At 49.0% G+C, this 27217-nt stretch overlaps 1 protein-coding gene across 3 annotated transcripts in view; it reads right to left on the minus strand.

The window, feature by feature from the left end:
* Positions 1 to 13155: 13155 nt before the first annotated feature.
* FBLN5 (fibulin 5) overlaps positions 13156 to 27217 on the minus strand; it is a 73754-nt gene continuing 59692 nt past the window's right edge. For all 3 annotated transcript variants that reach the window (XM_032878653.1, XM_032878652.1, XM_032878651.1), the window contains 4 exons: positions 25662 to 25784; positions 24503 to 24629; positions 21723 to 21918; positions 13156 to 14137 (listed from right to left, as the gene is read on the minus strand). In XM_032878653.1, coding sequence (XP_032734544.1) covers positions 13976 to 14137; positions 21723 to 21918; positions 24503 to 24629; positions 25662 to 25784 — 608 coding nt within the window. In that variant the 3' untranslated portion in view covers positions 13156 to 13975. The remainder of the gene's footprint in view (positions 14138 to 21722; positions 21919 to 24502; positions 24630 to 25661; positions 25785 to 27217) is intronic.

The raw sequence follows: 27217 nt of genomic DNA on the forward strand, positions 1-27217 counted from the left end.
GTAGAATTAAGAAATTGTTATTAGAATATGAGAGAGATCAAACGAGCTGAACAAAACTCTGAAAGAAGAAAAGCTAAGGGCAGCCTTCTGGAATGTTCCTCAAGGATGAGATAACCTCTCATATTCTCTGACTGTCTCCTCAAAGTGCCCAAGGCAACATCTCCTCACTGACAGATGGACAAGTCCCTCTGATTTCTACTGCCCATACTGAGCATTCTAAGGATGAGTGCAGGTAAAGAAGCCTACCCTCACAGTGCCTGGCAGGCTGAAGAAGAGGAAGTAGAAAAGAAGTAGGTCTCCCAACAGGGGAGTAGGGGTGACTCTTGCAATCTACATCTCCCTTCTGAGAAGGGCTGCCAGGCCTTACAAAGTATTTTCATGCAGCTGGGCATCAGAAGGCTTTTGGCCTGAGTGGTGGGCTAGGGGCTGAGTTTGGAGTTGGAGTTTTGCATCATAGGGTGAGATGGATTTGGAGTTTGAGGACTTCAGGGGCAGAAAGGATGCAGAGACAGGTTGAGCATGGAAGAGGGAGGCAGTGAAACAGCAGGAACGGAGATCTAAAATATGTATTCCTCTCTGTCTCATCTTCCTTCTCAAATCTTCAGTAAAGCTGACTACACACCCAAATGAAAATGGTGTTGTGTTAGCTTCCCATGGGTGCTGTAGCAAAGGACCACAAACTTGGCTGAAAACAACAGAAATTTATTCTCTCACATTTCTGGAGGCTCGAAGTCCAAAATCAATGTGTCAGCAGAGCCAAGCTCCCTCCAACGGCTCTAGAGAAAAACACTTTCTTGCCCCTTCCAGTTTCTGGCTCCTAGAAATCCTCAGTGCTTTTTGGCCTGGTGGCCACATCATTCAAGCTCTGCTTCACCTTTGCATGCCCTTCCTTCTCTCTCTGTATCTTTATAACTTTTTTTCCTGTAAGAACATCAGTCATTGGCTCTAGGGCTCACCTTATTCCATTATGACCTCATCTTAACTTGATTAATTACATATCCAAAGACCTTATCTGAAAATTAAGTTTACATTTTGATGTTCCAGGTGGGCATGAATGGTGGGAGAAGGGATACACTGTTCAATCCACCAAAATGTTGTTTCATCTTGTTTTTGTGGAAATCAAGCAAGAGGCAGAGTTTTATGTCAGGGTCAACCTGGCAAGGGACTGGGTTGGTAGTGAAAGGGCCTGTGAACCAAGAGAATTCAAGAGAAGTTCAGTGTTTAGAGTCAGAATTGATCATGAAAATAAAAGCCCCTCAGCCTCCCATGGGAATTTCAGAAATCAGGAATGGATGTGGAATTCCACAGGGCATGGAATGAGGAGTTCAAGGCAATTATTATCTACACCTTGTAGACCAAGGAGACCACAGCTGTCTTTTGGGTTACCAATAAAACAAACACACCTGTGAAAGGAGAAAACAGAGAGGTAGAAAAGAAGGAAGAACAAAAGCAAAAAAAGGTAGGGAGACGAGTAAGAAAAACAGATGGGTCTTTGAAGGACAGCCAAGGAGAAAGAAGCATAAGCTCCTTAGAGTCAGGGTTAAGGATCCAGCACAAGACCTGGTATATAAAAAATGCTCAAGATATGTTTGAGGAAGAAAGAAAAGGAGAGCGGGTAGAAGGAGGGAAGGAGAGAGAATGAGGGAGGAGTGTGGGATGGATGCAGAGAAAGAGGGAGAAGTAGGGGAGGGGACTCATGGCAGGCTTCATGCACCATCACCAAACATTGCCTCTGCCATCACCCAGAGCTGTCCATACAGTAACTGCCTAGTCATGATCCTACATTAACTCTGAAGACCAGAGCGCCACGTAGGAAGACTTTCTATCTCTTTCTTCTTCTTCTCTACTTCCATATTTCACCCAAGGCTTCTGAACTCTTTCCTATCCTGGTGATGCATATTTGATCTCAGCTCTAGTCAGAGCTGCACATTTCTGGCCTCCATGTGGTCTCTGCAGTCCCTCCCAGTGTCAGAATTTACCATAATGACTCTCACGAAAGGACGTGAAAGTATCCTCAATTAGTGAATGTCCTTCAACACAAAAAGACAAGGAGAGCCTTGTGGATTAAACAAACAGCTTTCAGATTACTTGAGATACTAGCAGTGAAGATGGTTTTAGGAAGGAGAAAAGAGCTAGAGCAGGAATCAAGGAACCGACATGCCCATCTACCACCACGTCAAAGGGGCTAGTCCATCCCCCAGCCCCACCTCAGATCCTTCATTGTAAAGACAGTAATTGGACCTAGTGACATAATTTCTAAATTATTTCAGACCTATATAGTCTCTATGGGGCATTATCAATAAAATTCAATAAAACTACCTCCCTGGTACATCCAGCGGGTTTTGGAAGAGTGGAAATGTTGCTAGAAATCATATTCCTAGTTTGTAGAAAGTGAAGATGATTTGGGGGTTCCAGGGTGGCTCAGTGGATTAAGTGTCTGACTCTTGATTTTGGCTCAGGTCATGATCTCAGGTCCTGGGATCCAGCCCGGTGTCAGGCTCCTCCCTCAATGAGGGGGTCTGCTTGAAATTCTCTCTCTCCTTTCTCTCCTGTCAACCCCACCCTCCACCACCCTCTCGTGTGTGCATGCTCTCTCTCAAATACATAAATAAATCTTTAAAAAAAAGTGAAGATGATTTCAAGTCTGAAATGAAATGGAAATTGCTAAGGGTGTGCTGAAACAAATGGGGCCAGTCCAGTCCTCCAAATTCCAGGAACTGTTTATAAACTGAGTCGCGGCTCAGGCAAATGGCTTAGATACTTAGAATATTTGAGGTGAAGAAAGGCATGAGCAATTGCTGCTTGTTGGATGATAGAGAAGAGAAGCACCAAGCATATCCACATGCGTCATCTTATTTCTCAAAACAAAGAGGAGGCAGCATTATTTCCATTTAACAGATGAGGAAAGTGAAGTTCCTAAACCTCGGCAACTTACTCCAGGTCACAGGCTGGTAAGTGGCAGAATCGGAACCCAGATCCAGCTCTGTTCTGCTCCAGTCCCAGTGGATCTTCTGCCTCACCAGACTGACACAATTACCCCCAGGTGTCTGAATTTTAAAGAGCAAAATTCTTATAAAGGACCTGAGTCATGTCCAGCTCACTGTCCTGTCCTCTGTCATAAAGAATGCAGACATGCTTTGAATTGAGAGAGATGGTTACCTGGCCAGGGGCCAGGTTTTGTTGTTGTTGTTAAGATTTTATTTATTTGAGAGAGAGAGAGAGTGAGAAAGCAGGAGAGGGGGAAAGTTAGGGGGAGAAGCAGACTCCCTGCTGAACAGGGAGCCTGATATAGGACTCAATTCCAGGACTCTGGGATCATGACCTGAGCTGAAGGCATCGACTCAACCAACTGAGCCACCCAGGCACTGGAGCAGGGATTCTTAACCAGGTCAAAGCCAGGAACAGAGTAGAATCTGGATAAAAATTTGTTGAGAAGTTGAGTAGGAGCACCTCGGTGGCTCAGTCAGTTAAGCATCTGCCTTCGGCTCAGGTCATGATCTCAGGGTCCTGGGATCAAGCCCAGCACCAGGCTCTCCATTCAGCAGTGTGTCTACTTGTTCCTCTGCCCCTCACCCTGTTCATGTTTGCATTCTCTCTCTCTCTCTCTCTCTCAAATAATTAAAATCCTTTTTAAAAAAGGAGTTGAGTAAATACAGGATTCAGGGTTAAAATTTCCCATAGGTCACAAAAGAAGGATTTCAGTCTCCCAGAAGCCATGTAACTTGCCCTAAGTCAAGAGAACCTAGAAGAGTTCTCTCTTTTTTTCAGAAAGAGCTTGGAAAAAAACAAGGATGTCTAGACTTCCAGACGAGAGCTCTTCCCACCACATTACCAGAACTCCTTAGGCCAAAGGGAATTTTTCCTATACATCTAATTTAATGCAGTATATTTTAGGGGAAAATGAAAGCTAACCTCCAGCCAAGAACATTTATTTGCCTAATGGGTTAACTAGAAAATGACTCTGCGGCTTCAGGAAGCTACTAGGTGGCATGGTTAGTGTAATTTTCAGTTTTCATATTGGGTTATGAGTCACTTGTTTATCTTCACATTCTTTCCTCATATGTGCTATGTGCAGACCACAGTCACTGAGGATAGGCACCCCATCACTCTCTCAAGGAAGTGACGGGCTCTCTGTGAGTGGATGACTGAACCTATTTGATCATCGAGGTCAAAGACTGGATCCTCGGGTTTCTTGTCCCCAAGGGACCACCCACTCCATGTTCCCAGGGCTCCTTCTCAGAAGGACCCCCAGAGCTCAGTCCCCCGGCACCAACTTCTCTCTTTCCACACACACACTTCTGACCATCTTCGGAATACCTCCAGCTAGAAGTCTTACCGTCATCTCAAGTTCTGTCCAAGGTCATTGAGACCTGTGCATTTATTCTATTGTATGTAAATTATACTTCAACAAAAAAAAAAAGAAAGAAAGAAAGAAAGAAAGAAAGAAAGAAAGAAAGAAAGAAAGAAAATAAAGAAGCAGGCTTAAAATGGAATTCATTCTCCCCCACTACCAACACTACTCCTCCTGAAGTATTCTTTAACCTGATTCCAGGGTTCCCTTAGCCTCCACGTCCAGTACATCACCAAGACCTATGGATTCCATCTACTTCAATTCTCTTGAATTTTCCCCCCTTTCCCCCTTTTCCTCCATTTTCTCTTGCCAGTTTCTAGGCTCACGTTCACTCACATGACACTGACCACCCACTTTGTGCCAGGCACCATGCCAGCCCTTCAGTCTATAATAATGAACAGTTTGCAGTTTAGATCTCAGTGTGGTAATCACAACCTTGGAGAGGCAGGTCATGCAGAAGGGGTGATTCAGGGTCCACAGGAGAAGGGGACAGGATGGCGGGGCAGCTGGAGTGTCAGGCATAGGTTTGGGAATCTCCTAGAGGAACTGACCACTGAGGGGAATGTTGATAGATGAACAGGCATCTGCCCCGTAGGTAAAGAGAAGAAATATCAAAGCGGACAGCTCTAGCAAGGACATCTGGAGAGAATATATAAGCCTTTCAGGTTGGGGGTGGGCGAGAGTTTGTTTCTGAACTGGTTATAGAAGAGGAGCAAGCAGTGGGAGATGGAGCTGGAGAAGCAGGCAGGGACCAGACCATGGAAGGCTACGTCAACCATAGTCGCATGTTCAACCTTAACCCATGGGCAGAGTGGAAGTCAGTAAAGAGTTTCAAACAAGAAATTAGTCAGCTTCACTCTTTAGGAAGATCAGGGTAGAGTTAATGATCTCCCATGTGAACAACTGCCACAATTTTCTTGGCTTCTGTCTCTCCCATCTCCACACACCATTTCCAAAATGATCTTCCGACAAACAAGACCAGGTCCCTTCCCTAATTAAAGAGCAAAACCAAGGGAAACAAAGCCCTACCACAGCTCCCCACTGCAAACCACAGCAATGCCCAAACTCTAAAGAAAATTGTTCCAGGAGATGGTGACAGTTGTTCTAGCAGGGGAAACATAGCCCTTGCAAATAAGTTTGATGAACTTTGATACAAAATTAAACATGCTTCCTTTTTATTGCAGGACTTCTCAGAGTTTCTAATTTTCTAATGTCAATTATGAATCTTTAAAGAGGAGATTCAGATTCCCCAGTTTATGAAACAAGTGAACTCTTCCATCTGAGAGCCCTGCTCAGCACCTCCCCAGACTAGTGTTCCCTGAGGTGCTGGCCTTTACATCAAAGTGCAGACTCAATTAGATGACAAGGGACATAAATAATCTGGCTTCAACTTCCATCACCCCCTGCCATACACACGTCCCTTCATCCTCTGCTCTGACCACACAGGTCTGCTCAGAGTCCTTCCCTTCCTATGCTTGAGGAATTCTTGGTCATTCCTTAAGGCATAGCCAAATATCAACTCCACTGTGAAAAACTGGTGTATGGGTGACAGTTGCCAGGACATACAAAAGACTCAAAAGACTGAAGGACCTGGGGCAAATAATACATTATATGTTAATAAAATAATTAATTAAAAAAAAAAACTAAAGGCCGCTGCCCATAAAACCACACTATGTTTCTTAAATTCCACATGTGAGTGAAGAGGCAAAATAGATGAGCATAGGGGAAGGGAAGGAAAAATAAGATGAAAACAGAGAGGGAAGCAAACCGTAAGAGACTCTTTAAAAAAAATTTTTTTTAATTTATTTTATTTGAGAAAGAGAGAGGGGGAGAGCATGAGCCAAGGGGAGAGGCAGAGGGACAAAGAGAAGCAGACTCCCCACTGAGCAGGGAGCCTGACCAGGGGCTCCATCCCAGGACCCTGGGATCATTACCTGAACCGAAGGCAGACGCTTAACCGACTGAGCCACCCAGGCGCCCCTAAGAGACTTTTAACTCTAGGGGACAAACAGGATTGCTGGAGGGGAGGAGGTGGAGGGATGGGGGTAACTGGATGATGGACCTAAGGAGGGCACGTGATGTCATGAACACTGGGTATTATGTGCAACTGGGTGAATCATTAAAGTCTACCTCTGAAAATTTTAAAAAATAATAAAATAAAAATATAGAAACAAACAAAAAAGCCATGCTATGTGCCATTTTGGGATAGATTACATTCCATAATCTATGAATCTGTGGGGAGTGCTAGACTACATTTTACAAAGAAAGGGGAGGGCTGTTGCCTGGAAACTGTGCTCTATCCTGTATTTAAAGGGAGTTTGGTTTTTCCCAGGCTCTCTGTTCAAGATTACATGAAGAATCTAGGCACCATGTCCAGCCACTAGATGCCAAAGAGACAAAGAGAGGGCTAGAAAGATTTTTTTTTTTTTAATGTATTTGTGGGAGTGAGTGGGAGATAGCCTAGCTCCTGGACAGGGGATGTTGGAATGAAGGAAACTGATCCTAGAAGGGACAGCCTGGAGATCAGAAGGAACCCTGAGAAGGTATTGTCATGAAGAACAACCACAGGAAGACCAGGTTGGATCACCAGATGAAGATACTTTCTTTTTTGTGCAGTGACAGCAGGAGAAGAAGGAGGAGAAGAAGGAAGAAGAAGAAGGAAGAAGAAGGAAGAAGGAAGAAGAAAGAAGGAGAGGAAGAGGAAGAGGCGGGAGAAGGAGAAGGAGAAGAAGAAGGAGAAGAAGAAGAAGAAGACACCAAGTCCTAGCTCTATTCAGGAAGGGGTGTTCTGGAGCCTGGGGAGAAGCTCTGGGTGCTGGGAAGAGAAGACAAGAGGAGCTGGGAGAGCTGTACTTTGCCCCTCAGACCCCGCTGGGCTATCACTGGATGGGACCTAACCTTGACCCCCTCTTTCGGACTTTGAGATGGAGATCCGAGAATGGGGGTGGAGGGACGAGTCAGAGAAGGGAAAAGGATAAAGAAGAGAGGAAGGGGAACAAGTGGGAAGAGAGAGCTGAAGGGTAAAGAACTCCTGCCCCCGAGCCCATGACATCGCTCAGAAGAACAGCAAGGAAGTGGGGTTGAACCTCCGGAGGAAGAAGGAAGCCACCAGCTCCATGTCCACACTCCACCCCTTCCCTCCCACCTCAGCCTTCAGCAGGTTGCTAAAGAGCTGAGTGAAACCCAGTGAAAATTACGAAGGAGAGCAGCCTTGAAGCAGTTTCCCAAGATGCAGGGAATGCCTTGAAGAATACAGTATTTATTAGGTGAGTATCAGCTGAGCATTGGCTTAGAATTAGCTGGAAGGAGCGACCGCCTCTTCTCCGTGGCCTGCCCCAATAGAGATGGTGCTCCAAATGAGGCAACCCACTCCTTTTTGTGTACCTTATTGCCCCCGAATCCTTACAGTATCCCTGGGAGCTCTTCACCACCCACTTGTGAGAAGTCCTGGCTTGTATGAAGAGAAATGATGCCATGGAATTTTTTAAAACCCATATGGAGGGACCCTAAGAAGATAATCCATTCCAAAGCCCCAACAGGGAAAAAAGCAGGAAGCAAGGGGGTCTAGCTCTCCTCAAATATGCATAAATTCTCAGCTGGAAAGATCCTCAGGATGAACCACGCTTTTCCTGGAAGAAGCAGATAATGATTTTAAGAGTGTCTCTGCACACTGAAATTCAGCAGTGTTATTGGAGCGGGCGTGTGTCTGCTTTTCAGGAAGACTAGCAAGATGCTGTGTGGCAATGCCAGGCTTGGGGTGGAAATCTCCGTGGGGTATTTTTCAGTGTGGAGCCAGAAAAAAAATAAAACAAACCCAAATGTAAGACTACAGGTTACAGTAAAGAGCTGAGTTATTTGCCAATGCCCCTGCCTAGCATCACAACCATGATAGCTTTTTGGGTAACATTTTTAAGAGCAGAGGATGTTCTATTTCACAAGCATGATGGCAAGCCATGCTCTTCTTTACAGATAAGTTACAAATGGTTCATGATGTGGGAAACACAGGCAGAAGAAAAATTATTAAATTTCCTTACTACCTACAGCCCATTGATAAGCCCTTGAAACAGGCAAAGTGACCTTCCTCGTGGGACTCAACCGCCTTGATGTTGGTTAATACTTTGCTAAGGGCAAAAGGCAATCCTAGCCCGACCCCAGCCCCCAATCCTGTAAGTCAACTTTCACCTATAAAAATTCCTTTGGAAATTTCCTTTCTCTCTAACCCCCCCAAGCATATGGCTCACCGATAAACATCTGAAGGATCTCATGACCAAGATTTTATTAGATGGTAATAAATGAAACCTTGCTTCCAAAATTCCTTAGAGACTTAAGTCCTCCCTAACCCCCTCCCAGCTTGAAAGTATATAATGGGCCACTCCTCATGACCCCAGGGCAGCTCTTTCTGCCCAGGGGTTCTGTCCCAAGACTTTAATAAAATCACCTTTTTGCATCAAAGACATCTCAAGGATTCTTTCTTGGCCATCAGTGTGGAACCCTAACGTCTTTCCTCCATCAGTTTGTACACGGAGACAGAGAAGAACTCAAGGCACTTGTTTTAGAGTTTTTAAAGCAGAGTTACTACTTTGTGGCACAAGGCAGTTCTGCAATATCAGATGCATTCTGTAGAAGGGTGGACAGCAAGAATTAGAAAAAAGGCTAGGTTGAAACAAAAACAATCCTCTCCAAACAAAAACTACTTTTTAAAAAAGATTTTATTTATTTATTCAACAGAGAGAGATCATAAGTAGGCAGAGTGGCAGGCAGAGAGGGGGGGAAGCAGTCTCCCCGCCAAGCAGAAAGCCCGATTTGGGGCTCGATCCCAGGACCCTGAGATCATGACCTGAGCCGAAGGCAGAGGCTTTAACACCCTGAGCCATCCAGGCGTCCCAATAAAAACTACTTTTACATGATATCAAGCTATCCGATGACTCTGTAGCCCTAAATCAGGCATAATTAATTAATTATTCTGAATAAATTGGCATCATGATGACCTTGATGTTTGCATCTATGTACAATTTACCCCAACCTTCATTGTACATTATTGCTCAAGAATATCCCAAATTCTGGGGCTCCTGGGTGGTTCAGTAGGTTGGGCGTCTGCCTTCAGCTCAGGTCATGATCCCAGAGTCCTAGGTTGGGATCCTCTCTCTCTCTTTCTCTGTCCCTCCCCACTTCCTGTTTTCTCCCCCTCTCTCTAATAAATACATAAAATCTTCCACACACACATACAAAAAGAATATCCCAAATTCCTGAAAAAAAAAAAAAAAGTTCTGTTAGTCAATGCCTTTGAACATATAATTCCCCTCTATGAGAAGACACCAATAATGGCAACTTAGTAGATCATTCCCAGGTTGAAACCTGTTATCTCACCCCTATGGTTTATTACACTGATAGCTGTAGGCAAAGATTCACGATGAGGAAGCATTAGCAAATCAAAGATTCTGTGATAAATCTTGCCTCTGTGCCTTTGCCCTGAGGCCTCTAGGGTTTTTGTTTTTCCTTCAATCTTTCCGTTGCACACAGATTCTAATGAAGACATTGGTCATGTTAAATAAAGGCACTAAGAAATCTGAAAACAAAAATATCAATAAGAAGGAAAACTCTATTTGTTTGTGGTTGATGAGTTTCAGCCCGCTGCAAAATAATGATGAGCTTTAACAAATGTTTGCGCTTTTTTTCCTTGTCTAGAAAAGAAAACGTTGCATTTCAAAGTACGAAGTGTGCTGGGGCACCTGGATGGCTCAGTAGTGTAAGCATCTACCTTCGGCTAAGGTCCTGATCCCAGGAGTCCAGGCCTGGGGTCCCAGGACTGAACCTCTGCATTGGGCTCCCTGCTCAGCACGGAGTCTGCTTCTCCCTCTGCCACTCACCTTGCTCGTGCTCACTCTCTCTCTCTAATAAGTAAATAAAATCTCAAAAAACAAAAACAAAGTACAAAGTGTCTTGAGGCGCCTGGGTGGCTTAGTCATTTGTCTGACACTTGATTTCGGCTCAGGTTGTGATCTCAGGGTCTTGAGAGCAAGACTTGGGTCACGCTGCAGGCTCAGCCCCTGAGTCTGCCTAAGATTCTCTTTCTTCCTCTCCCCCCACCCCATGCTCTAAGTCAGCAAGTAAATAAATAAATAAAATCTTTTTAAAAAAAGTTCTCGAAGTATGAAGTGTACCAAAAAGAAAGAAAATGTTCACCTAACATTGATTTTGTTTTCTTTCAATGCATTTCATAATTGTAAGCAGAAGCATCTTATACTAAATTTCAAATAGGTATCTCTAGATGTTCATAAGAGTTTCTGTTGTATGAAATAGATAGGTCTTAATAATGATGACAATCTGACCAAAATCACTTTGTTCACAATGCTAAAAGGCACTGATCGCATGGTATTTCAGTTTGGTCTCACGGGCTACGTAAACCCTTTGGGAAACGGTCTTATCCATAGACTGTATCTCTCTTGTTCATCTCTATGAGGCCAGAAACTGGCTGAACCAAAGTTGGGTGGTGGTTGCTCAGCCAGAGCACGTCCCCCTCGAAAGACACAGCCCTTCTGCAAACAGGGCTTCATGCATTGAGAGCGGGGTAGAGGATGGATACCTGCTCCTTTGTCGTGCTGTCTCTCTCTGGGCTCATGGCTCGCCCCGCTGAAGAATGTATGCACATTACAGTAAACAATCAGGCCACAAAACAATGTTTATACCACTGAAAATGAAGTAATCAGACCTACTTAAATGTTCTCACCATCTGTAAAAATAACACCCTAAGGGCCAAGACAGTTACCTAAAAAAATTTCTAAGTCCATAACCCGGGACTGAAAGGCAACAGGTAGGCAGATTCCATGACAATTAGAAAATGTTATGATTGGCACACCCCTGTGAAACTCTAAAATTGCAGTGTAATGAGAATGCTGGCTGCCATCCCCCAAGTACATTTCAAGGAATCACAAAGCTTTAGCCTGAGAGGCAGCTGAATGAAAGTTTTCATCCATGGCGAACCCAGAAGATTAGGAGGTAACACAAGGACTTTGGAGGTGTCCCAGCTCTTAATCCAGTGCCCCTTCTACCAGAGAACCCTTCATTCTTCAGGACCTGATGGAGCAGTCGGGTTTATATGACGGGCTCTCAGCCCAGCTCGGGGAGGAGGCAAAGCTGCCAAGCCCCGGCTCCAAGAGCCCAGGTATCTGAGCCCAAAGGAACCGCCAGCCCCATCAGACTCCGGGGAGGCTCGAGGCTGGGACTCAGAGAGCAAGCTTAGCCCCAGTCTTGTGAAAATACGATTTCCCAAGGAGTCCTGGGAGCCTCTATACCTGTTTCCCAAATGTTCTGGGTTTGGCCTTACGATTTACGCTTTGTCCCAGGGCGTTTTTCCCTTAATTTTTTTAGGCCCCAGCGTATTTTAAGGTAAATTGATCCCACATGCTTCTGATTCATTTACACTGAACTCATCAGACCATGTTTGGAAAGAGCGATCTGAGGTCCAAGAAACCCTTTGAGCCTGCGTTTATGAGTCTCTCCGTGCGTTTTTTCCCTTAGAAGCAGGAAGCCACATTTTGACACGGGCAAATAAAAAGCGAGCCCGAGAGACTCAGGTCTGCTTCCAAATGTGGCACCTCTGAAACCGATGGGTCCTCAAATCACCGAGACACAGCCTCCCTTCCTTCCGTTCCTGACATTAAAGGAAACCTTACCCTCGTGCGGGGTTGAACTGAAGTCAGAAATTCAGAGCTGCCCGGTGCCAAACTCACATAAACCATCAGCATTCCAGAACTGCACACCGATCCCTGACGCCCAAGCCTTCCACGCGAAGGGAGCCCCAGGCTCCCAGCCACTTCCTGCTCTCTGCTCTGCGGAGAGCTGGGCTGGGGCCCCCGGTGCTGCCAAGCCTGTAGGAAATTGTCCTTACCCTTCCAAGCTACGAAGCCGAGGCATTCTGAGCCATTTGCTGTTGATGTTGTTAATAACATCCCTTGAAACTTGACCGCCCGATGGGAAGTGGCTTTGATGTTTTTCCGCTGTAGTTAGAGAAAAAAGAATCACAGCTGACAACAAAGTCAGGTGTGTGGTACGGGTGCAAGAAATGCCGTCTGGGCGCAAGGGAGCCAAGATGCCCTTGAAGACCCTGCCGTGGCGGGTCCAGGTGAAGTCAACTTGCACTGTTGACTCTTGTTGCTCCTGCCTGGGGTTCTGAGTCTTGAAGGAAATCCAGAGTCCCTGATCAGAAAAAGGATGACAAACCCCGCATATAACTGAAAAGATGCTTAGGGCAAGGTGACCACGTCGGGGCCACATTTGTCCCCGCGCCCCCCCCAACCTTGCGTTACAGGGTTTATAACCATGTACTCTGAACTCTAGCTATTTACCAGAATTTGTAAAAGTCCCAAGGCCTGGGCCCAACCAAAAACCAACTAATTTAGAATCTCCGGGGGCAAAGCCCAAGAAATCGTTTTTTTTTTTTTTCCTTAGAAGCTCCATGAGTTATCCTTCTACGCGGTCAGGGTTGAGGACCACTGATTCAAAGTAACTTGAATACACTTGTGTTCTGGAAGGGTACCTGGAAATAATCTACACGCCCGGAGGGATCGTTAGTTGTTTTCTAATGGAATGAAAGAGGATTCAGGTTGATGCTAGCTCCTACCCTCCCCCACCGCCATTCCCCTGCCCCGCCCCCAACTCGCCTTCACGGGCCTGTCTTAAGGGAAGATCAACACCTCCAGGGAGTGTTGGAGCCAGTGCACAATAAACAGGTTTCAAGAGAACTAGAACCAACCCCAAATGCTGAATCATCCACCATAGTCAAAGTGAACCAAACACAAGATCTCTTCAAATATTTAATCAGTTTAGAGACCTTTGCTTTCCAACCCAGTTGGGTAAAAATTCTAGAGACAAGATCAAGATCAAGACTAGATCAAGGGGTCCTCGAAGAAAACACCAGGGTAAAATGGAAAGGAGACTGGGTTTGGGAAGTCAGAACATTACATGTGTCTTAAGGCCTTTTTAAGGAATCCTACCACTTTTTTTTTTTTTTAAGTACTCAAAATGCACAGGAAGGGATTAAACAGTTATACAAATTTAAGGACAACAAAAACTTCTTTGATGGCTGAAAATGCCACACATGATTTTGAAATAGACTCTTTAAAAACCCTTAGATCCTGCTGGGGTTTCTTTCCGTAGCCTTCTCTGTGGATACAAGAAGCAAACTAGCTACAGCCAGGGGCCCGGTGAGCTCTGGGGGCCTCGGCAAAGAAGCGATCAGCGAGGGACAGAAAGAAGGCTTGGAAGAGGTGACAGGAAGCTGTTCACAGTCTTTGAACATGGACTCAGACCCCAGCGAGCCTAATCTATTTCCTTCAAAAAATGTGGAAAGAAACTGAAGGCCTTGGAAAATCACCGTCGATCTCAGGTCAGCGTGCCAATAATACTTTCCGATAACTGCGTCGTAAGAACTGGGGGAAGCATGTCCTTCAGAGTGATGGGTCTACCGTGATACGGGCGGCGTCAGGACATCGGGGCCGACTCCTCGGAGACGGTCAGCAAGAAAAGCGTAACATCTGTCCCACTTGACTCTCCCTCTCGTTTCTTCTCTTCTCCTGTCCCTTGGTGCTACTGAGAGGCAGTGTCAGTGGCCCCACAGCCCGGGGCTCAGAACGGGTACTGGGACACGTATATCCGCAGTCGGATCACAGAGCTGCCCCTGAAGTTGATGACGGTGTTGACAGTGATCATTTCCAAGTCCAGTTGTATGTCCCTGGGCCCTTTGATGGGGCGTGTCATCACCAGGGTGGCACTGATGGGACCCGTTTGCTGTGGAGGACAGAACCAGGGTAATAGTTAGATAAGGCCTGGCTGACGTAAGGGGGGCAGGTGAGCGGGACCCCAGAAGCGGTCAAGCAACATGGGAGAAGGTTGGGGAAAGCTGTCGGTTTGGCAGTGGGGCTGGGGGGCTCTCGTGCAATCACCAAAGCAGAGGGCCAGGTGGTCCGGCAGCAGCCCACCTCTGTAGGCCCACCCGGGGCTCTCCCTGTACAGCACTGGGTCAAACTGGAGCCCCTTGGTGCTGCCCTCTTCCCTTGGCTTTGCCCACGTCCCACCTGGCTTTTTCCTGCTAACCCTCCAGGACCCATCCAAGCTGTCACTCCCTCAGAGGACCCTTCTCCACGTCCCCCAGCCTAATTCAGGTCATCCTGGGACCCTCTGCCACTGTGCCCAGTCCGCCCTAGGGTGGAAAGTACTCAGCACCGTGCATCACCGTTTACACTAACTGGTCTATGTCGCAGGTCTAAGTCCCTACCGGACCGTGAGCTGTGTTAAGAGCTAGGACTAGGATCAGATGTTTCAACCCTGTCCTCCCCCAGGACCCCTCCTGGTGCCCAGCACACAGTAGAGGCTCATTAAATATTCTCTTGAATGAAATAATCAGGAACTGACAGAACTAACTGTGTGGTGCCATAGGGCTGTCACTCCCTTGCTCTGGGGCTCAGCTCTCCAGTGAGGGTTTGTTACCAGATCAGGAATTCTCAAGCAAATAGCCTCCAAAGCACCTAGGACATTTTTTCCTAAACTAACAATTCCAGGGACCCATTCCAAGATTTTCTGCTCAAGCGGACGTTTAGATGATGCTGGGGGAGAGAATAAATTGTTTACAGGCCTCCGGATGGTTCTGACAAGCAGCCTCTGCGGGAGCTCCCATTAGACACCCTCTGGGACCCTCCAGCCTCACCACCCTGTGACCCTAGTGCTAGGACCCTAATGATTTCATGTGAGCACTTCTCCTCCACTGAATCTTGTTCTAAGACTTTTGAGAAGCTCAGCAGGGAGCCTGCTTCTCCCTCTGCCTGCCAATCCCCCTGCTTGTATGTGCACTCTCTCTCTGACAAATAAACACATAAAACCTTAAAAAAAAAAAAATGAGAGGTGTTGATCTAGAAGCACAAGACCCAATCTGTGGATGCTGGCTGTCGTACTAAAGGTATGTCTCATTATTTCCCCGTTTTCTGAATAAGCAAACCAGGGCACAGTGAGGTTAAGCCTCTACCTAGGGACACCTGCCTAGTAGGGGCAGAGCTGCTGTCTGACCCCCCAATCCCAGGCCTTTCCCACTGCACAGCAATTATCAGAAGAGACTGCTGTGTGTTTTACTTCTTCTCCCTAGCACTGTCTTTCAGGAGAGATGCTCACGGGTCTGTGCCGTGGCCAGAGAGTGGGCTCCTGGAGAGGAGATAGTGTGAGAGCATAAGGAGATGTTGCATGACTATCACTTTCTAGAAGCTGCAGAGCCCAGCACAGGGCCCAGAAACTGAAAGCACCAGGCTTGCAAAATCAAGAAGCCTGGCTTGCTGAAAGCCACAGCAAGTGTTTTATCTGTCTCCATAAAGGGAGGACTCCCCATAAAGATCCAACATCCCCAAGAGCCTCCACAAATACGACAAGGGCGGGGCAGACAGGTAGGTGCTGGCCAGGCACTGGGACCTCCCCCGTTCCCTGGGCTATCAGTGATCTGACACCCATGCAATTTCCTCTTGGCATCCGCACCCTCTGCTCCCGTCAGCATCGGCGCAATTGGCACCTCCTTACACAGGCTCACTCGGACTTCCTTGTCGACTCTTGCAAAACCTCAGAGTACCAGGCCAGCCTTTCAGAAAGGACAGCCACACAGGGAAATGCCCACGGCATTTACATATACAAATACCTCCCCAGCGTTCACTGTTTGCGTGAACAAAGGCCACGGGTTGAGGACCTAGAGCTGTGGGCAGCCCTCGGGAGGGAGAACTGCAGAACCCAAGGTCTAGGAGGGGACTGGGCACTGGAACGACTGGGAACTTCCAAGTCGTTCACTTGGGCTTTCCTGGTAGAGGGGTCGGAGGGTCACTGCCTCTCCCACTTGGAAGGAACCCTGGGGTCACCGGGTCTGAGGTCCACCAGGGCCAGTTCTGCAGCAGCCTGAGAAAGGCCTGCCCACAAGCCCACGGGAGGACTCAAGCAGCTGTCAGGGAAGCTGAGGACAGCTATCTCCACTACTCATTAGGCTTCGAGGGCTTAGTCAGGGCATTGACGAAAGAAGCCTCCTGAAACCCTGGGTCTTTGGCAGGCTTCACAGTCATTAGTGCAAAGTGATGCTGATGAAGGCAGGGGCAGTTCTGATCCCCGGCATTTGGCTATGACCTTTCCTACATCTCTTATTTAATCCTCATGACCCTACAATATAAGTAGGTTAAGTACACTACAGAAGGTCACCAAAGTAGCCTATGACACTGCAGTGTCTGACCGCGCCCCACCCCCCATCCCCAGTGGTGGCGTAACTACTACCCTCTGTGATAAGATCTCAGGACCTCCCCATCTCCTGACCTTTCCACCGCACTGGCTTTACAGAGGAATCCCCACTTCACACTGTAAATGTTTGCCTGGTTGTGCGTCCCCACCAGAGTGGCTCCTCAGGGGCAGAGGCCACATCCTGTTTGTTCCTGGATTCTCAGTGCGTGACTCAAAGTCACATAGGACATGCTGCTGAATTTATGTTCGTGCCGGAAGAAGGGACGAGCGTGGCCGACCGCAGCGACAGCAGGCGGCAAATGTCCACCAGCTGTGCGTCTTCTCGGCCTTACTCTCACGCACGCTCCAGTCTGTTCTGAATCAACCTGCAGGACGGCCGTGTCTGACTCAAGCAAGCAAGTCAGCCTCCCATGGACCTGCCACCCCATTCGCACGTGTCACGGAGGAAACGTGCTCTGGCCCAGTCTGAACTTCATGGCCATGCTCCTTCTTCTGGCCCTAACTGTGTCCCCCAGGCACCTGGCCAAGGCCAGTCACCAGTCCTCTGTCGAGGGCTCCGAGTGAGACCGGCTGCCAACAGTGTTCGAGAAAGGGGCAGGTGGGTGTGCACGCGTGTACACGTGCCTGTATGTGCCCGTGGGCATGTGTGGTTTGCCTGCCATGTGCTTGTAACACACTCAGCGAATCTTGGGGCGGGGGAAAGCCTGAATGGCCCTCAAGCCCCCCCGCCCCATGATGCTCCAGTCCCGTGGGCAGTGCTGCCAACAGCTCCACGGCCCAGGAACTCACGGCCTCCTGACAACAGAAGCAGCATCTGCCACACCCAATACAACACTATAGGGGTGGGGGGAGCGGGGGACACCTGGATGGCTGTGGGTTCAGCGTCTGACTCTTGGTTTCAGCTTGGGTCATAACCTCAGAGTCATGAGCTCGAGCCCCACGTTGGGCTCCGTGCTCAATGGGGAGTCTGCTTGAGATTCTCTCTCCCTCTGCCCCTCCCCCACTTGCGCTCGCACACGCTCTCTAAATAAATAAGTCAATAAATACAATCTTAATAAAAAGAAACATTATCAATACAAACTAACACTTATTGAACACTTTCTACTATTACTAGATGTTAAAGTAGACTTTTCTGGTTATCTCAACTTCTGATGAATCCCAAAGCTAGAAGAGGAGGGGGAAATACCCCCACATCCTAAAGGGAAATGTAAGAGCATGTGTGGATTTTGATACCCGCCTGCCTGGTTGCGAATCCCGCTCTGGTGCTCCCTAGCTATGAGACTGTGGGCAAGTTCCTCAACCTCTCTGAGCGTTGGTGCTCACATCTGTAAATTGGGACGGTTGCACAGGCCCTATGTCCTAGGATGTTGGAAGGATGAAAGGTGTGATATATGGGAAGCAGTTGGTGCCATGCAGGGCGTGTGTTGAGCTCTAGATAGGATTTGCTGCTGCTGCTGTTTGGAAAATTCCTGTAGCCGTTATCCATGGCTGACAAAGCAGCCACCCAGCCCAATCTGTTTCTCCCTTTCTCACCACCATGCTGCCTTAACCTACTGGCCTGCACCTCAAGCCGGAGGGGGTTTCAAGAGAACCGTTCTGGGATGTGGGTCTTCTGGTGTTTAAGAGTGCAGAGAGCAGAGCTTGACTCTCTCCTGGAGAGGTCGACATGTGACAGCCCAGATACCTGGAACCATGGTGGGGTGAGGGGCTGCTGGGGGCTGCCTGTTGGTGTACCTGCCTGCTAAGGCATTACCGTCCCATAGAAAGTCTGGGGGAGGCATGGCACGAGAGAGAGGGTGGGAAGGTGTGGGGTGGCAAGTGGCCATCGAGGACCCCGACTGCCAACACCAGAGAAGGCAAAGTGCAAAGTGTTCAGGGAACTCTCCAGAGAATCCACAAAGTATCCCTGGAAAGCGCCACATTTATCAGAAGAGGCTGCTGTGTGTTTTATCTCTCCCTAGCACAGCCCTTTAGGACACACGCTCACGGGTCTCTGTTCCAGGGACTGCACTAAGGTCTGCTTACAATGGCAACGAGCCAGCAAGACCCCGTCCCCCTAATGCTCCCCTCCCATCATCTGCAACACCCCCTGCACCCCCGGCCCTGGAGAAGGAGCCAGAGGCAGCACTGTCAGTGGGGGGAGGGGAAGAGGAAGCCGGCACAGAGGCCTACCACCCCTCCACCCCTGCCCCACTCCTGAGCAGGGGAAGGGGGGTGACTTTACACTGAGTGAGAGACAGGTTTCCACTGAAACTAGCTCGGACTTGATATGGGAGAAGGAGACGATTCAGCAGTAACTCAAAACACCTGCCAGTCTCACTGGATTAATCTAGACGGCGCCCAGGTGTGCACAGGTTTGGAGCCAGCAAGTGAGAAAAAGATTTCCTGAATGTTTCACTTCTGCCAAATCCTACAGGCCTAATAGAAACAGCCGCCCTGTATTCCAGGTACTGGGCTGAGTGGATGATCCCATCTAATCCTGAAGTAAGTACTATCCCCTCTTTACAGATGTGGAAATTGAGGCCCAGATAGGTTAGATAATGTGCCTGAGGTCACAGAGCTGGTGAGTTGTGAAAGGCTAGTGAAGCGGGTCAGCCTGGTTTTGGCACCCACAGAAAACAACTATGGGCGCCCCCTGATGATGGAACTGCAGCTTGGACAGACGGGAGCGTGGAAGGCCTGCCTTGTCCAGCATATTTCTCCCTGTCTTCCTGCCCCCACAGCCATGGCTGCACAGCCCCCCCCCCGCCCCCGCAGAGCCTGTTTTCTCTTCCCCAGCATAGCCAGAAAGAGAAACCAGGAGCCACCTCCCTGTCCCCAAGTTCCTTCAGCCTTGGAGTCCTGACAGCCTCTTCTGAATAAATACTAAAGAATGAGGGCCCTTCCCAATGTCCTGAGAGGGCACAAGCATACAGCTCAGCTTTGTGAGTTTCAAGGGTCCCCCAGGGGCTGGGACAATGTGAGTCTGAGAGGAAGCCTCCAGGAAGGGTCCTCCCTCCTGCCCCCTCCACCTGTAGGACAATCTGCATCCCCCGCATCACTGAGTACCTCTTACAAGTCAGCCACATGCTAGGGTTTTAGCAGGTGCTATTCTAGTGAATAAATTCTTGTCCTGGCAAGGTCACCTTCTAAGGATCTTTTTTTCTGCTTGGGGAAAAGAGGTAAGAGGCAAGAGGTCTCACTGATGGTATTTTAAATCCCCAAAATGGGCATCTTTGTGCCCTATGGTTGGGATCTGCTGTGTCTGTAGAAACGGGAGAGGCCAAACTGGAGAATGCCAGAGGGCTAGGCTTATACTCCCAAGGGCAGCAAGGCTGCCTTGGCTCACGGGATATGGGTTCCTGCTGGACGGAGGAGAAAAGACAGACATAAATACAGCTCTATCCTTCTCCTATTACAGAAGCTCCTCTACCTTTAAATCCCTCCATCTTCCCCCAAAGCCTTTGGCCCTACTGTACTGGTCTGCAGAAGTTGGGTCCCATGGACCAGGTTATTACATGGGACCAGGTCCTGTTAGGGTCTTGCCATAGTGCGCATACAGGCAGGATGCCAGCCCCTGGGACCTTTTCTAATCTGTCCTAACGGCTGCTTCTGAGACTTCGCTACTTTTAGACCATCCCAGGCCCAGAAGGAAGGACTGGAAGATTTTGCCAGCAGGCAGGGAGAGGGAGGTGGAGACCTGAGACACGCCCGCTTCAAAGTGGAGAAGCTTCCATGGGTCTATAGATTCCCACAGCGCCCCTGGAGGACCGCATGCTGTATTTGTTAGAAATGCAGATTCCCGGGTAGAGGGGGCTGAAACGTGGCCCCCAGAGATCTCAGGCCCTGTAAATAGATCCCCAGAACCCCTAAATATTACTTTATAAGAAAAAGGGATCTCAGCCTGGGATTAAGCGAAGGATCTTGGCTCGGGGAGATTACTCTGGGTTCTCTGGGCAGGCCCTCAATCCAGTCACACAGGAGACAGGGAGAGACTGGGAGGCTTGACACACACAGAACCGGAGGCAGTGGAACCCCTGGGACAGACACTAAAGGGACACGGCCCCTAGTCAAGAAATGCAGGCCAGGCCGCCGCCAAGAACAGAAGGAAGCGAGGAATGGCCTCTCCCCTAGAGCTCTGGCGGGAACAGGGCTCTGAGACGTCTCGGTTTCAGCTCAGTAAATGTGAGTCCAGGCTCTTGGCTCCCAGAACCGTGCGAAAATAAGTTTCTGTTGTCTTAAGCCACGAAGTTGTGGTAACTTGTCACAGCAACCACAGGAAACCGATACACTAGGCCTCAACCACCGTCTTCTGTAAGAGCCTCTCCAGAGAGGAGGCTCTGGAATCTGGTCTTTGGAGAAGTGCCCCGATTCACACTGAAACGTGAAAAACCTCGCTCGGAAGAGGTGCGTCCCCCCTCGGGTGGCAGGAGGGAAGCTCCTGGTAGGGGCACAGGGTCCGTGTGTGGAATTTACAAAGAGGCGAATGTATTTGAGGACATGTGTTCTAATGTGTGTTCCTGATACAGATAAGGCAGTGCGATCCAGTCAAACTTCTACGATAACAGAAATGTTCTTTATCTGAGCTAATACAGCAGCCACAGGCAACTACCTAGTCCTTGAAATGTGGCTAGTGCCACAGAGGAACCTAATTTTTCATTTCATTTCATTTTAATTCATTTAAATTTTAAAAGAGCCACCATGTCCGACTTTGTTGGACAGCTTCTGTGAGGCAAGCCTTTACATTTGCTGCGATGGAAGTGGCACAAGGGCAGTGTTTTGTTCACTAACCATAGTCTCGGTTTCTGGAAGCATGCAGTAGGCAATAAATATTTGTCAAATGAGCGGATGGATAACAGGATACGGGAGTGCCTCCTCCAGGCAGGACAGAGGATTGTACCTCAGCCTAACTTCTCATGATGCAGACAATGAGGATCCAGAGGCTCATAAAAGAGAAGCAGTTTTCACAAGGCTGTCCAGAAAGTCACAGGAATCAGAACCTCGAAGTCCTGACTCCCACCCGCTTCCCTCTTCTCCCTTCACACTCACCCCTCCCAGCTGCTCTCAGACCTGTTTCCAGAAGCCCAGTGGGGGGTTAACAACATGAGCCTTGTTAAAGACGGTGACCAGCCCCTCTTACCCGCATATAGAATTCTCTGCCCTCGTTCCCAGACTTGATCTGGAAAATGTAATAAGCCCCAGGGTAGCGGGTCGTGGCTTGCATTTGGAAGATGTCAGCAGGAACGGAGCGTCCTGACACCACATCCATATCCCGGTACAGGATGGTAAAGGGTTGGTCTCTGCAGCCAGGATTCTCAGCGGGACACATGCAGCGGCTGTTGGGAAGGGAAATCATGCGAGAATGCGATAAGTCTTTTCCAGATGTTCTTTGTACCTACCTCCTCCCTTAAAACACTGAAAAGGAGGCCACCCCCCTTCTAACATCTGAATGTTATAACTGTAGGTCCTCTCTGTCCCTGGGTCTCGTCTACAAACTCACCAGGAGGCAGGTGAGCTCTCTGTTTCCTAGAGAACGGCCTATTCTGACCACTCAGATATTCCTGCTACTAGAGGGTAAGCCTTAGATGTCTGGTCTGAAGAATGCCGGCACCTTCTCTGATGCCCTTTATATTTTCATGTATTTATTTGGCAAAAGGCATTGCTGGTCATGTCACCCTTTACTTCCCCAGATGTACATACTCATGAAGAAATTCTAAAAGTGAGAAATCCATGAGATGGACAGGAACTCGGTGGCCCATGGACATTCTCTGTAGCACTTCGCACGGTCTGTGGAGAGCATCCCTTCATCTTTTCATTTGATGAATGAGAGCTTAGAACTCACTAAACTCACTATAAGACACAATGTTAGACCCTCGGAATTGCAAGGATCAATAAGATCCTGACCTCAAATAGTTCCTGTTCTCATGGGAGAGATAAATCATGGACACAAATATCTTTACTAGTAATAGCATTTCATAACATGAAACCATTGACTCCCTTTTCCAAGAAAGCCCTGTTGTAGAGGCCACTTGATGTCTCCCTAACCACCCCAATCTCTCACCTCATCCCTGAGACTCCCCCTAGGGATCAGAGTTCACAACAGGATGAGGACAACTGTAGGTGCGTTGCCTTGATGGGCAGAACTGGGCGTTGGCCTTGTCTTGTTTCTGGGGCTTTCCCTAAACTTCTGCTCTCTCTTCAAAACATTGGTTGGTTCTATCTCCAGAATACAGTCCAGGTCCAACCACCCTTCACCATCCCCTTTATCACAACGTTGTTGTTCAAGCCACCGTCAGGTCTCTCCTGGACCTCTAGGATGGCCTTCCAATAGGTCCCTCCCCGTTCAAGCCATTACATGGCAGCCAGAGCGCCCGTCGTCAAAAAAGCAGACTCTCCCTCTGTCCTGCTTTAAGATTCTTCAATGGCCAACCCTTGCAATGTGAGTAAAAACTAAACACCACTTCAGCCCATAAGACCCAGGGGACCTGTCTTCTGTCAGTTTCCCTCCAATCACTGCCCTCTTCACTCACTAGGCGGCAGCAAGCGGACTCCCTCCATTCCCTAAAGATACCCAGCCTTCCACCACCTTGTAACCTTGGCCCACGCTTTTTCCTCTCCTCTCCCACTCTGCCACCGTTGACTCATTTTCCCGTCTCAGCCCAAATGCCATTTCCTCAGAGGACCTTCTGGACTCCCCAGTCTATACCAAGTCCAAGCTACATTTTCCTTCTATAAATTCCCATTCCTCTGGCTCATAGCCCCTATGCCAATCTATGATTATCTTTTGATTCACAGGCCAATTTGCTTAACCTCTTTCTCCTCCTCTATCACGAGGGGAAAAAAACAAAACAAAACAAAAAAACATGGTGCCCGGCACAGGCGTCTGCCACATACCAGGAGCTGGACGAACACTGGATCAAGGAACCCATAAAAATAATTTTGAAAGTTTTGTTTTTTCAGGGCTGATCAAAATAGCCAAGCCAAAATGTCCCTGGTGCCCAAATGGCCCCTTGGAATGTCACGTGTCCCACAGACAAGACTTGCTTCCTAAATTAAGAAGCCTGGAGGCGGGCCTGATGATGGTGGGCAGCTGAAGAGACTCACAAACAGCTAGGGGCGGGGGCACCGCAGCTAAGATCTGAAAGACGAGCCGATCTGTCTACACCGCGGTGGGAGGGATGCCTTCCATATGGCGGAAGCGGGTGCGCGAAAGTCGGGAGGCTGGATGCTCCAGGGCATGGGTAAAGGTGAGGGTAAGTCCTGTTTGGGCTGGCAAGAGCACAGGACACATGGATAAGGGCACAGGCTGGAAAGGGGTGGCTGAAGTCAGGAGGAATGGGTCTTGGAGGCAGGCAGCTTTCAGCAGTATGCCACCGATGTCGCCAGCCACACTAGCTCAGTGCTGTGCCTTGAACCGGGTCAGTCCCTGGCCACAGACAAGGGCGGTCCTGAGGCTCCCAGGGAGAACCGGCAATGGGAGCAGGGAGAGCGGCTGACTCTGCGCTCTGCCCCAAAGGGCCCTGGAACCAGAAGCCGAAGGGTTGCTTGAAGCACAGCTCATAGCACCGAGGGAAGCTGTCTGCAATGATGGACCCTCCGCCTGCCTCAGCTTCATCCTCTCTTACCAGATTTTGTTCAGAGCAGGAAGCACCCTGGTAAGCCACAAACGGCTCTTAGATGCTGCATTCCTTCCTAGAGGACAAGACGGATGGGTCTGATTCATCCCTTTATCTCCAGGGCAAGGAATGGGTGTTGCTCAGAGAGGTAAAGGTGGCACTGCAAGAAGGGAGGGCAGATGTACCTCTGTGTGTGGGGGCGAGGGGTAGCCAACAGTCCAGGCTGGGCACTGTCCTCTCCGCCACCCCGGCAGCCTCCTGAACCAGACCCCTCCTTCATGTGCCCATTTCTCAAATGACTTACTTATCGCTGATCCGAAGATAAGGCTCCTCGCAGCGGATGGGGTCAATGCACTTGAAGCCCCCTTGCAAATTGTAGCAAGTCTGCTGCAGATTACACGTGTGGTTTCCATGCTCACACTCATTGATATCTGAAATGCAGGGTAGGTAAGAGGCTGAAATAGGACGGTGCTTCCCAGGTGCTGGCCCTGGGCCAGGTATGTGTGTGTGGTGGGGAGGCATGGGGAGGGGGGTGCAGCTGGGTCTTTACTACACAACTACACTTCCACCGTGACAGCTACCGGCCACGGATGGCTACTGAGCATGGGAAATGTGGCCAGTGCAAGGTGAGATGTGCTGTGCATGGAAAAGACACACAGACCTTGCCCATGTGGTACAAAACAAGAATGCCGCATCTTATCAACAGTTTTTACATGGAGTACAAGTTGGAATGATAATATTGCAGAAGTATTACATGAAAAAAATTCTGAAAATTAATTTCACCTCTTTTTTACTTCTATAGGGTTCCTATTTAGCAGCTAACTTTATATTTCTATTGTCCAGCACTGCCACAGAGAATTCTTGCTTGGTGTTCAGGTAAGGTAGGTTCAAGGAGCTGGAATAGGTCAGTAGCTCAGTTCCCAGCCTCTCCACTGGCACCAGTGGGTGGACCATGGGAGTGGGAATCAGCCCAAGCTGCCGATCTGGAGGAGACGTACCCCCTTCACAGCCTGGGGTCCTGATTCTCTGAGGCACACAGCAGTCAGACGTGTGAGTCTCTCTGGCATCTGCTCTCTGGGGAGTCAGTAGACAAACACTAACTAGGCTACCTTCCTGGAGCCCTGAGAAAGCCTGGCGCAAGGTTCATGAGTGGGGCCAGGCCACAGGAAGCCTTGGTTGGGTCTGGAGCATTCCTCTGAGGGGTCAGGGAAGCTGGACAGATCACCTCTACCTGGGGAACTCAGGACAGAAGAGAGAGTAGCCATGTCCTTGCTGAGGCCAAAGTATGGGTCACAAGACAGGAAGGTCGAACATCATGGCCAGAGCCTGGCCCTCTGGGAGCCGCTGGAACCCACTTCTGCCTTCATCCCTGCCACTTTCCCCAGGTGAAGACGTCCAGGTGACCCCCTGAGCAAGCCCACACCTCACACGTTCCCCAGCCAGGCCCCCCTGGACAGCCTTACCCTGGCAGCTTCGGTTGTCGTCCAGCAGAATGTAGCCAGGGGGACAGGAGCAGAAGTACGTGCCGGGCTGATTCACACACTCATGTTGGCAGAGGAACTCAGAGAAGCTGCACTCATCCATGTCTGGGGGAGACAAGTCACACCTGCTGCTTATAATCAGACCACCTGAGGGCTTAGTGTTTTTCTCCTCCAACTCCCACACCCTCCTGACACATATGATGGTACATTTGTGGCTACAAAGTTGCCATCTTACTTCTTGCACACTCGGGTGACAGGGAGCTCACTACCTACTGAGGACACCTACTGACCTTTGGACAGCTCTCATTGTTGGAGCTGAAATCTGTCTCCAACAAACTTCCCACATGACTACCTCCGGCTCAGCTACATCATCCACTCATTACAGACTCATTTTGCCCAGCAGGTGAATGTACCTTCCACTTCCAGGGGCAGGATTCATTTGCCCACTGGAGTTTTCTGGGTGCAGAGCGCTTCTCCAAAACCCAAAAAAACATTCCCTGGCCCCAGTCTTCTGAAAGGGCAACTCTACCAGTGCCAGTGCCCCTCTAATCACCCCAAAGTTGAGAAACAACGTTATTTCTAAAGTCACAACTGAAAGGGACATATCCAGGAGGCCAGGGGACGTCCATTAGATTAAAATGTCTTTGTGTCCAAAAATCTCCCTGAAAGAGAAAATTCTGGAGCGGCCCCGGGTGAGCGAGCATAATATCTCTGGGTGGCCCACCAGCCTCAGGAGACCACTGGGACCTGGGAAACTGGAGCTGGGCCACCCTCCGACTGCAGAGGAGGGGATGTGAAGGCAGAGCCACTGACCATGTTGGCTGTGACAGCTGATGCAGAGGCCGGTTCCAAAGAGCCAACTCTTCGTCACACACAGAGTTTGGCAACCGAGCCCCTGTTTGAGCCTCATTTGAGAGGCGCGCCAAAGAAAACATGTTTTTCTTTCATTTATTGTTTCCCGAAAACTTGCTTTCACTAGTTTCCCCATGTGACATGTCCTCGGGTTGTTCTCTCCCTCACAGACCATGGGGGGCTGGGAGCACCCAGGGAGAGTGTTAGCACAAATAAGGCGGATTCCCCACCACTGGCTCATCCTGGGTGTGACACTCCCAACGCCTCTCCTATCAGGGAAGGAGAAACTCCTTCCCATCTCTCCCACGGGTCTCCAGGCAAGGGGTTCGGAGCCAGCAGAACCGGGATGCTGATGTGAAAAGTCAAAGCATACTCAGTGAGGCAAGATCTGCTTCTGGCAGCTCCCCTCCCCCTCCCCCAGGACCTTGTAGGGTCCCAGGGCTCTGGCCCCAACCCATCAACAGAGAGTGTCCCCCTGGATCGCTGTTAGGTTTGTAGATTCTGGCCCATGCCTCTGGTATAAGCAATAATAAAAACCTGTAGCTCCCGAGCGTTTGTAATGTATCAAGGGCTGGGTTAAATGTTTCATATGCCTCTCTACACCCAATATAGGGCTCAAACTCATAACCCCAAGATCGAGAGTCGCACGCTCCACCGACTGAGCCAGCCGGGCGCCCCAGGCCTCA

Source organism: Lontra canadensis, unplaced genomic scaffold (assembly GCF_010015895.1).
Source record: "Lontra canadensis isolate GAN:19392208 unplaced genomic scaffold, GSC_riverotter_1.0 scaffold64, whole genome shotgun sequence".
Lineage (NCBI taxonomy): Eukaryota > Metazoa > Chordata > Mammalia > Carnivora > Mustelidae > Lontra > Lontra canadensis.